This window comes from Chrysochloris asiatica, unplaced genomic scaffold (assembly GCF_000296735.1).
Source record: "Chrysochloris asiatica unplaced genomic scaffold, ChrAsi1.0 scaffold00103, whole genome shotgun sequence".
In the NCBI taxonomy this organism is placed as follows: domain Eukaryota; kingdom Metazoa; phylum Chordata; class Mammalia; order Afrosoricida; family Chrysochloridae; genus Chrysochloris; species Chrysochloris asiatica.
The window spans coordinates 4,499,370-4,511,701 of NW_006408621.1; the positions used below are offsets into that span (position 1 = coordinate 4,499,370).

A 12,332-nucleotide genomic window follows, 5' to 3' on the forward strand; every position below is an offset into this window, starting at 1 on the left:
CCGACCCATAGCGACCCTGTACAGGGTTTCCGAGGGTGTAAATCCTTACGGGAGTAGAAAGCCTCATCTTTCTCCTGCGGAGCGGCTGGTAGTTTCGAATCACTGACCTTAAGGTTCGCAGCCCGATTCGTAACCACTACGCTACCAGAGCTCCTTCTGCTGTTAAGTGCCATCAAGTTTGTTCATATTCTAAGCTGGATGCTAGAAAACCAAGTGTCAAAGGTACTACCAGAGGCAGACTGGGAGGGCCTTCATAGGTCATATTGAAAAGTTTAGACTCTTTATTGTAGGTCACAATGACCCATTCAAATAATCTTCAACAGAGAAGAAACATGTCTCATTAGCTATATATTAGTAAATTAACACTGAAACTAATCCAGAATGCTATTAATTGAAGATCATTGTTTGCTTTACATTAAGGTGCATTATAAGGGGCAATCTATAGTCTTTGACCTTCATTAGTAAGTATTTTAAGTCCTCTTCACTTCAAGTAAGAAAGGCTGTATCATATGCATATCACAGGTTGTTAATGAGTCCTCCTCTAATCCTGATGCCACATTCTTCACATAATCCACCTTCTCGGATAATTTGCTCAGCATATAGATTCAGTAAGTATGGTGAACAAATACAACCCCAGCATGCACATTTCCCAATTTTAAACCATTCAGTATTCCCTTGTTCTGTTCTCAAAACTGACTCTTTGTCTATGTACAGGTTTCTCCTGAGCATAATTTAGTGTTATGGAATACCCATTCTTCACAATGTTATTATAGTTTGTCATGGTCCACACAGTTGAAATCCTTTGTGTAGTCAATAAAGCACAAGTTAATATCTTTCTGATATTCTCTGCTTTAGCCAAGATCCACCTGAGTCAGCAATGATATCACTAGTACCATGCCCTCTTTTGTATCAGGCATGAGTTTCCTGTCTATATACTGTTGAAACAATTTTTTAAAATTATATTAAGCAAATGTTTACTTACAAGTGATACTAAGGATATTGTTTGATGATTTCCACATTCTTTGGAATAAGCACAAATATGGATCTCTTCCAATCAGTTGGCCAGGTAGCTGTCTTCCAAATTTCTTGTCATATTGAGTGAGCTCCTCCAGTGCTGTATCAGTTTGTTGAAATAGTTCAATTCCATGTTTTTTGCCAATGCCTTCAGTGCTGCTTGGATTTCTTTTTTCAGTACCATGGATTCTTGATCACATGTTACCTCTTGAAATGGTTGAACACTGACCATTTCCTTTTGGTAGCGTGACTCTTTGTATTTCTTCCATCTTTTTTGATGCTTTCTGTATCATTCAATATTTTGCCCATAGAATACTTTGAATATTGCAAATCGAGGCTTGAATTTTTCCTTCAGTCTTTGCAACTTGAAAAATAATGAGAGTGTTCTTATTTTGGTTTTCTAACTCCAGGTCTTCGCACATTTCATTAATACTCCATTTTGTCTTCTTAAGCTGCCCTTTCAAATTTTCTGTTCAGCTCTTTTACTTCAGTCCATCCATACGCTTTACTTTCTCTACACTCAAGAACAAGTTTCAAACTCTCTGCTGACCTCCATTATAGTCTTTTCTTTCCTTTCAGGCTTTTTAATGATCTTTTGCTTTCTTCCTATATGATACTCTTGATGTCTACTTTTCTAGTATTAGGTCACTGGTGTCTAATGCATCAAATTTGTTTTCTTGAAATGGTCTCTAAAGTCAGGAGGGACATAAACAAGGTCATATTTTGGTTCTTGTGAACTTGTTCTCATTTTCTTCAGTTTTAGCCTGAACTTGCATATGAGGAATTGATTGTTATTTTGACTGATTCCACTGAACTTTTCCACTGCCTGTTCCTACCAATCCATTTGTATTTGATCTGATGAGATCCAAGTGTATCATTGTCTTTTAAGTCAAGGTATTTGCCATGAATAAGTCCTTGGTCTTGCAATTCTATTATGAGATCTCCAGCATCTTTTCCATTATAAAGTCATATTTCCCAATTACTCATCCTTCTTTGTTTCTAACTTTCACATTCCTATCACCATTAATTATCAATGTATCTTGATTGCACGTTTGATCAATTTCAGACTGAAGAAGTTGGTAGCATTCTTCAATTTCATTATCACTGGCTTTAGTGGTTGATGCACAAATTTGAGTAATACTGGTATTAACTGATCTTGTAGGTGTATGGATATTATCCCATCATAGACAGCACTGTACTTCAAGATACACTGTGAAATATTCTCTTTCACAATGCAATGCCATTCCTCTTTGTCACTCCTGACATAGTAAATTACATGATTGACTAATTCAAATTGGCCAATACCAGTCCATTTCAGGTCACTCATGCCTAGGATATTAATCTTTATGCATTCCGTTTCAATTTTGACAACTTCCACTATTCCTATATTCAGAGTTTGTACATCCCATATTCCAATTATTAATGGACGTCTGCAGCTGTTTCTCCTCATTCTGAGTTGTGCCCCACCAACACACGAAGGTTCCACAACCTTTACTCCATTCCTGTCACAATGGTTAATTCTACTTTTTAGAGGCTACTCTTGGTATAACGCCCAGCATCACAGCAACACACAAGCAACAGCAGTACAAACAACTCACAGATGAGTGATGGAATTTCTCCCTATGCACCACAGAAAAAAGGTAACTGTCAAGAGAACCACCTTAATGACACGCTGCTAAGTTTCTCAATATATTTCTTAATATAAACCAATAACATGACTCAATAGCAAACAAAAGAGCTATTAATATTAAAAAGGCAAATTTCAAGGAAGTACTAAAATTACCATATAAAGCACGAGCTTTATTTCTATGATTTTTTTAAACAAACCACAGTAAACTGCATTGGCAGGTGAAAACCCAGTAGTAGCTAAAACTGTGCTCTCATGGATATACACTGGACTGTTAACCACAATTGGCGATTAAAACCCATCAGTCACACTTCTAGAAATATACAAGGCTTTCTGATCCTGTAAACATTTACAGCCTCAGAAACCCTTTACAAGGTTCTATAAATCAGAATTGACTCAATGGCACTTAACACAAACAATTAGGGTAATACCACTAAGTTTAATTGGTATTATCTTCTAAGCAAATCAACAATAACAACAAAATAAAAAGTGGTTTTACTAGCAGAAGGAACTGCTAAAAGAAAAGAGCATCAACAGTAAATTCAATCAAAATAGACAGTGAAAATGAATTTACACATGGCACTCTAATAACACAAGATAGCTTGGAGGCTAAATAAAGTCCTGTTGTTGGATTCATAGCAGCCCTGTATTTTAGGAGCGGCTGCAGGGTTTGAATAACTGATTTCATAGTTAACAGCCTACAGTGCTCATCCTATAGCACCACACTAGGACTCCAAATAAAGTCCTGTTGTTGGTCAGTGCTGTCAAGTCATTTTCAACTCACAGTGATCATGTGTAGGGTTTCTGAAGAGCAGCTGCAAGTTTAAATCACCAACCTTACAGTTTATGTCTCAAAACAACCTTGCAATCTAGTTCTTAAATAAACTTTTCATCTTATTGTTAAGCGCCATCACGCTGATTCCAACCCAAATCGACCCAGTATAGGATTTCCAAGGAGTGGCTGTTGAATTTGAATTGTCAATCTTGTGATTCAAACTGACCTTGCAAAGTGCTTACCCTACAGCACCACACAGGGACTCCAAATAAAGTCTTAGATAACATAAAATTCACCAAGCATTTTAAATAATAACGTAAGCTAATAAGCACACATAAATAACTGAAACTTTAATATTTAAAAAATTTAGCAAATATGAAAAGATAAATACAATTTGATACTTCAATTACCTTGCTTCAAAAACCAATACAAAAAATCAGACACTCATATGCAGTAAAAGATATCACCAAAAGATTAAAAAGAGAACCTACAGACGGGGAAAAAATATTTAGCAATTACATATCAGACATGGGTCTGGTCTCTAAATTTGTAGAAAAGTTCAACACATCAACCAAGAAAAAACAAATAATCCAAATAAAAAATGGACACAGGACATGACCAGATATTTCACTAAGAAAGACAACCAGATGGCCAACAAACCTAAGATGATATGCTCACAATCATTAGCAACTGTTTTTGTTGTCAAGTGTGTTTTTAAAGAACAGCTAGTGGGTTTGAACCACCGACCTTATGGTTAGCATTCCAGTGCTTATCCTACAGCACAATACTGGGACCCCATTTGATAGATGCAAATCAAAACAAGGAGACATCATCTCATTTCAGCATTAATAGCAAAGTTCAAAATAACTAAAAACAACTAATGCTGGCCAGGGTATGGAGAAACTGGAATCCTCCTGCACTCCTGGGTGGAGTGCAAAATGGTGCCATCACTGTGAAAAACGGTGTGGCATGTCCTCAGAATGTTGGAAATAGGAATACACTATGTCCCAAGAATCCCTCTACTTGGTATATATCCTAGAGAAATAGGAGCCACAACACAAATAGATATAAACACAACCATGTTCACTATAGTGTTATTCACAATAGCAAATATATGGAATCAATATAAATGCTCATTAATGGAAGAAAGGATAAACAAACTTTAGTACATACACACAATGGAATACTGTATATTATAAAAATAATGATGAATCTGAGAAACACCTTGTAACATCAATGAACCTGGAGGACATTATGCTGTGCATAATTAGTCAAACATAAAAGGACAAATATTTATGAGAGCACTATCAAAAATCATGGTTCAAACCCATAGCCAATCCTCTGAAACCCTATACAGGGTCACTATGAGGTGGAAATAACTTGAAGGCACTTAACAACAATAGCAAATAAAAAGTCAAGAAAATTTTGTCACACTAAAAAAACATTGTTTGACAGTTATCATGGGTGGAAGGAAAGGGGGCTAGAGGTCAGACAAATGTTGACTTCTGTGAAGGGAAAAGTAATACACAACAAGAGGAAGGTTGGCAGAAGCATGATGGTAGCAGGAGAAGACACTGTGGGTAGTGCAAGAGTTAAAGGCAACAGAGATAAACACTGTTATATACACACCCCTGCAATAACACTGATCTATAGGTAGATACATGGATAAACATGCAGGCTGGATGGGTGGGGGAAGGAAAGTGGGAATATACCCACAAATCTATAAAGGCCTGACAGGTTATTTGTACATGGGTATTTACCTTTGTGGCAAACATATGCATGAATGTGGTGGAGCATACAGAGGATATAATTATGAAAACTTTTTAGACAATACCAAATACTTTGAAAGAATGTGTTGTTAGGACTTGCATCTCAGGACCACAGTCTTGGAAGACATCATGGTCAACTGGCATTAACACAGTGCACAAAGGCAATGTTCTCCATCCTACGTTAGTGAGCAGCGCCTAGAATCTTAAAAGCTTGTGAGCAGTCATTTAAGGTGCAACCACTGGTCTCTCCCTGACTTGATGAAAGAAGATGGAAACTGAAGTCACTTGGAAACAGTCTAAGTCCAACGGATTAATGGACCACATGAACATCAGTCTCTACAACCCTGAGACCAAAAGGACTAGATGATGCCTGGCTACTACTTACAACTGTTCTGGAAAGGACCACAATGAGACGGTCCTGTTTAAAACAGGGAAAACTGTGGAACAAAATTCAAAATCATAAACAAGACAAGGCTAACTGGTCAGATAGAGACTGTAGGACCCAGAGACTATGGCCCTTGGTCACCCTTCAGGTTTGGAACTGACCTTACCTTCAGAGTGCAATATTCAGTCAAACAAAAGAAAGGTATATAAGGGAGACAACAATACTAGTGAGGAACACACACAACAGAATGACCAATCATTTGAGACCAAAAGGGTAGCATTTACCCAAGGACAAAATTCAGAAGAGTTGCAAAAGGAGGAGGAATAGAAATAAGAAACACAGGGAGGCAGTGGGATGAAGTGATGTTCCATTAAGTATACTGCAATCATTGAGATGAAATGAAGTGTATGATTTGTTGAATATAAAACTGATGATCTATTCTGTAAATCTTCATTCAATTAACAATACAAAGTTAAAAAAAAAAAAAAAAAATTACCTTGCTTCAAGAATTGGCTGAATATCAGCTACTAGTTGACTGGCATGACCAAATTCATCCTGAAACTCCAGAGGGATATTGAATGGAACTCCAACACGAAAAGGAGGATCCAGAAGACCAAATGAAAATTTCTCTGGTTTACCCTCTTTAACAAAAACAAAAGTGAAAATGAAAAGCAAATACAACATTATGAAAGTCAGAAACAAAGACTGTTATAAAGATGGCATTTTAAAACCATGTAAAAATTATTTTTTAATTTTAAATAATTAAATTAGATCTTTATCTCATATCACAAATAACCATAAAATCCTACAGATCAGATGCCTGTGTTCTTAAATTACGAAATTATTAGAATATAATAAAGAATATAAGGAGCTCTGGAAGCGTAGTGGTTACAAATCAGGCTGTGAACCGCAAGGTTAGCTGTTTGAAACTACCAGCTGTTCCACGGGAGAAAGATGAGGCTTTCTGCTCCCGTAAAGATTTACAGCCTCGAAAACCCTGTACAGGGTCACTATGAGTCGGAACCGACTCCACGGCACATAACAAGAACAACAACAACAAAACAAAGAATATATATTTATAATCTTTCATAGACTAAACCTCTAAAGAAAATGATTGTAATGGTTACAAAAGAAATAAGATAATGCATATGATAAAATATCTGCAAAAAAGAATTAAGATCCTGAAAATATAAAAAGAATATAAGCTAAAAGTTCTTCAAGTGTGGTCTCTAGACTATTAGTATCTCAGCTAGCTCCCTGGGAACTCAGAAATAAGAATTCTTAAACCCAACTGAAACCTAACCAATCAGAAACTCTATGGATAAGGTTTATTTTAGCAAGCTCTCTTAAAAGGTGATTGGCTACGCACTCCAATTTACCAACCACAGCTTTAAACCACTGAATAGATTTTCTCAGATGATACACAAATTCACAAAAAAGAAGAGAAACAGTCTAACTACAATCTGGTGGTGGTGGTGGTTGTAGGTACTGACTCACATCGACCCTGTATAGGGTTTTCGAGGCTGTAAATCTTTAAGGGAGTAGAAATCCTTATCTTTCTCCTGTAGAGCAGCTGGTAGATTTGAACTGCGGACCTTGTGATTAGCAGGCCAGCTTGTAATCCACTACATTACCAGGGTTCCCTATCTGCCATCTAGGCTAAGTAGAAAAATAAGTCTGCCAAGGATTAGCATACATGAAACTGGAATTCCTATACTCTGTTGGTGAAAGCACTGTGGCACATTCTTTTTGGAAGGCAACTTGACAATAAATGTATTAAATACGTTAAAGTATATACATGTCACTATTTCTTAGCATCCACTCTACAGAAATTCCAAACATGTACACAAAGCAGCACTCTTCCTTCCCTATACTAGCATGTGACAATGTGGTTTGTAATTGGAAAAAAAAAGGAAACACTTAAATAAATGTTCATCAGCAGGAAACCACATAAAATATGGCATATTCATACTATGAAGGGTGTTCCATAGCTGTTTAAAAAAAAAAAAAAGGAGGTAAATTAACATATACAACAAGGACTGATCTCCAAAGTGGTACTCAATTATTTAAGAAGGCAAGGTTATTATAGTCATTAAGATCAGATTCCTCCAAAAATCCAATCATAATGACAGTACAAAAATATTTTCAAAAGATATCTAACCAAAGAATAAGAAAAAAAGGTAACAGAAACACAATTTGAAAGTAGAGGAGATATGAGAAACACAGTCTCATCATCTTCTAAAGAGCATTCTGACTGTACTTCTTTCAGCACAGGTTTGTTTGTTCTTCTGGCAGCGCATGGTACTTTCACAATTTGTCTCCAACACTATAACTCAAATGCATTAATTCTTCTAAGTTCGTCCTTATTCATTGTCCAACTTTTGCAAGCATAAGAGGCAAGTAAAAATACCAGGGCATGCGGCAAACACATCTTAGTCCTCAAATTGATAATCTTTGCTGTTGAATACTTTAAAGAGGTCTTGTGCATCAGATCTGGCTAATGCACTATGTCATTTGACTTCCTGACTGCTACTTTCATGAGTGCTGATTGTGGATCCAATCCAAATGATGTCTTTGAAAGCTTCAATCTTATCTCCATTTTCCTAACATTATTTACTATTGCCACTGTACCGATTTTTTTTTCCTTTATATTGAGGAACAATCCATACTGAACTCTTTGATCTTCAACAGTGTTTTAAATCCTCTTCACTTTCTGAAAACAAGGTCGTAGCATTCTGATACCATACTCTTCTTTATATATAATCCAGTTTCGCAGATTATTTACTCAATATACATGGTGGTGATGGTGGTTATGTGCTGTGGCGTCAGTTCTGACTCACAGTAACCCAGTACAAGGTTTTACGAGGCTGTAAATCTTTATGGGAGCAGAAAGCCTCACACCTTTGTCCCGTGGAACTACTGGTAGTTTCTAACTGCTGACCTTATGATTAGCAGCCTGACTCGTAACCTCCATGCTATCACACATATATATTTCAATATACGTATCTTGTTATAAATAATTTTACAACATCAGCAGCAACCTCCCTTCAAAAAAAGGGCTGAAAGTTATAAATAGTGCTTGGGGTCTTAAAAGTTTGCAAGTGGCCACCTAAGATACAACTGGTCTCTAATATTCTGGAGATCAGGAACTGGAAGAAAGAAATGGACTGCAGATCTATCTCCATAAACTACTACGTCCTTTGCCATGAAACCAGAAGAAATGTATAGTGTCTGGCTACCATCACTGACTATTTTGATTATGGACCCCACAGAGGGAACCTGATCAAAAGGAAGAAAAATATCGAACAGAATATCAAATACCTATGGGAACCAAGCTTACTATGCCCATGGAGACTGAGGGAACACCCAAATCTATTGTCCTGAAATAACTGTCAAACCTCAAACTGAAATTATCCCAAGAAATTACCTATAAATAAAACAGTAGTTTACCTCAAGCAATAAAGAATAGCCTTGAACATTTTTCGGTTTTAAAGAACTATCTATATGCAATTAAACTGACAACAGTAACTTTAAAGCTAACAGTACCTCTAATCATTACTCCTAGAATTTTAAGAGATAGAAAAAGTAAAAATTAATGAAGGTGAAAAGGTAAAAGTACAGATGAAATGATAACACAATGTAAACAACATATATAACCAAATGGCACTGATCTACACATGAAAAACTGCTGAGTAGATATTATTTGTTACATACATTTTCACACATACACCCCAAAAAACAGTTAATAACAACAACAAAAAATGTCTTTTGCAGCAGAGCTGCTCAATGCAACACATCATTTGATTTCCTTACTGCTGCTTCCATGAACATTGATTGCTGATCTAATTAAAATCAAATTATTGACAACTTAGAATTATTCTACAATTCATACTACAAGACACTCAAAATTCTCAAGCATGACTATTAGGTAGGAGTAAAATAGGTATAAAAAATGGAGAACTTGTTGGATTCTGTTTAAAGAAACAGTTCATTATCAGAAAAGAACAATACACTGAAAGGGAAAAGGAATAGATTTGAGTCAATGGAAGCCAGAATCAGAACGCTTTAAGGTAAATCTCTCAGTACTAGGAAGCTAAAGAAGCTCTGGTAGCGTAGTGGTTATGAATCGGGCTGCTAACCTGAAGGTTGGCAGTTCGAAACTACCAGCAATTCCATGGAGGAAAGATGAGGCTTTCTGCTCCTGTAAAGATTTACAGCCTCGGAAACCCTGTGCAGGGTCACTATGAGTTGGAACCAACTCCATGGTACTTTACAACAACAACTAGGAAGCTAAGAAGAACAATCAAAAAAAGAATGAAAAAAATCTGAAGAAAGCCTAAGATTCAGTGGGACAACATGAAGAGGAATAACCTATGGGTGATTATAATTTCAGAACAGGGAGAGAAAAAAAGAAAAGCACAGCAAAGAGAGCTGGAAGAAAAATTCCTTAACATCATGAAAGATAAACATTCAGGAAGTGGAATTCTATAAAAAAAAATAGACTCCAAAAGATAATCATCACACTCTCCAAAATCAAAGACAAGGAAAGAATCCTGAAAGCAGTTTGGGAAAAATTAAATGTTACCTAAAAAGGAAAATCAACAAGATTAAGCTCTTCTCAGCAAACCATGCAGGCAAGAAGGCAATGGGGACACAAAACTATGAAAGAAACTTCCAACCAAAAAACACATAGCCAGGAAAAATGTCGGTTCAAGTAGGATGGTGAAATTAGATTATTTCCAGGTAAGCAGATATTAAAGGAATTTGTAAAAATCAAGCAAACTTTACAAAAAAAATATGACAGGGAGTCCTTTGGACTGAGAACCAACAATAGCAGACAACAACTGAAGATTAACATATACAGTCACACCACCCAGAATTTAATCCAAATACAGAAGTAGCCAGAATAAAACAAATTATAAGACTGAAAATAAGGAATCAGAGATACCAACAATCTACAAAGAAGACAACTACAAAGCAAGAAAAGAGAAAAGAATAGCTAAAGAATTCCCAACGACTAGGAAGTCAAGTAGGTTTCAAGATAAAACAGACTGGACTTAATGGCAAAGTAGGCAGAAAGGCAGTGCAGACCCTCGTTAGCGAAAGCATGGAAAACTGGGTGAAACAAATTTATCTTGGAACTCTGAACTACAGGTAAAATGATAAATAAGAGGTTCAAGTGCTTACCAGGAGTAAGCTCTGGAACACGAGCAAGAAAGGAGTGACTTCTGAACTGGAGTAGCCAGCGGACACAGTAGCCATTTATAATGGCAGTGGGAGGAGATATGAACAAGAGAGTGAGTGCTCCCAGTGCAGAAACCACCCAATGATCTGCAGAAAGAATATCTTTTGTTTTTCCTTATCATGTCTTCTCTACTCTGTCATCTCATCTCCGTGCTGATTAACAGACAGGAGATATGCATGAGTACACAACCCCAGTGAAGATCCTAGGAAATGTGTGCAAGGAATACTCTGGCTATACTTCTTCTAACACAGATCTGTGTTACTTTCAACATTCCATGGTACTTTCAACATTCTCCTCCAACACCATAACTCAAAGGCATCAATTCTTCTACAGATTTCATATTCACTGTCCAACATTCACAGGCATATGAGGTTATTGAAAATACCATGGCTGGGGTCAGGCGCACCTTAGTCCTCAAGCTGACATCTTTGTTCTTCAACACTTTAAAAAGGTCTTGTGGAGCAGATTTGCCTAATGCTATTCGGCATTTGATTTCTTGACTACTGCTTCGATGAATGTTGATGGTTGATCTGAGCAAAATGAAGTCTTTGACACATTCAATCTTTTCTCCAGTTAAATGGATTTATTTATTGGTCCAGTAATGAAGATTTTTGTTTTCTTGACATTGAGATACAATCCACACCAAAGGCTGTGCTCTTTGATCTTCACCAGTAAATATATTAAGTCCTCTTCACTTTCTGCAAGCAAGGTTGCATCATTTGCATATCACAGATTGTTAATGAATCTTCCTTCTATCCTGATGCCATTTTTCTTTATATAATCCAGCTTCACCAATTATTTGTTCAGCATACAGACTAAATAAATAGGGCAAAGAACACAACTCTGGTGCACACCTTTCCAAATTTTAAACCATTCAGTGTTCCCTTGTTCTGTTCAAACAACTGCCTCTTGGACTATGTACAGATTCCTTGTGAGCACAATTAAGTGTTCTGGAATACCCATACTTCGCAATGTTGTCCATAACTTGTCATGTTCCACGCAATCAAAAGCCTTTACACAGTCAACAAAGCACAGGTAAACATCTTTCTGATATTCTCTGTTTTCAGCCAAGAACCATCTGACGTCAGCAATGATATCCCTCAGTCCACATCTTCTGAATCCAGCTTGAACTTCTGTCAATGTATGGTTGCAGCAGTTTTTCATTTTTTTGAGAAAATAAAAAATTATGAATTTGATATCGAAGGGAAAGAGACCTTGGAAAAGCAAAGCACCACTTAAGAAGAAGAACAAAGTGGAAGGCCCATGACTTCCTAATATCAAAACTTACTACACAGCCACAGTGAGCAAAACAGCCTGGAACTGGTACTATGAAAGATACATAGATCAATGGAACAGACTGGGAACTCAGACTTAAAGCCATCCATATACAGTCAACTGATCTCTGACAAAGAGCAAAAAATGCATTAAATGGGAAACATATAGATAATAAATGCTGGCGTGGGTGTGGTGAGACTGGAACTTATTGCTGGTGGCACTATAAAATGGTTCATTCACTC

The 12,332-nt window shown here is 36.7% G+C and overlaps 1 protein-coding gene across 1 annotated transcript in view; it reads right to left on the minus strand.

Annotated features, from left to right (window-relative positions):
- Window positions 1-12,332, minus strand: part of SMCHD1 (structural maintenance of chromosomes flexible hinge domain containing 1) — a 239,197-nt gene that overhangs the window by 98,247 nt on the left and 128,618 nt on the right. The window contains exon 20 of the mRNA XM_006867274.1: window positions 6,067-6,211. Within this exon, the coding sequence (XP_006867336.1) occupies window positions 6,067-6,211 (145 nt within the window). The remainder of the gene's footprint in view (window positions 1-6,066; window positions 6,212-12,332) is intronic.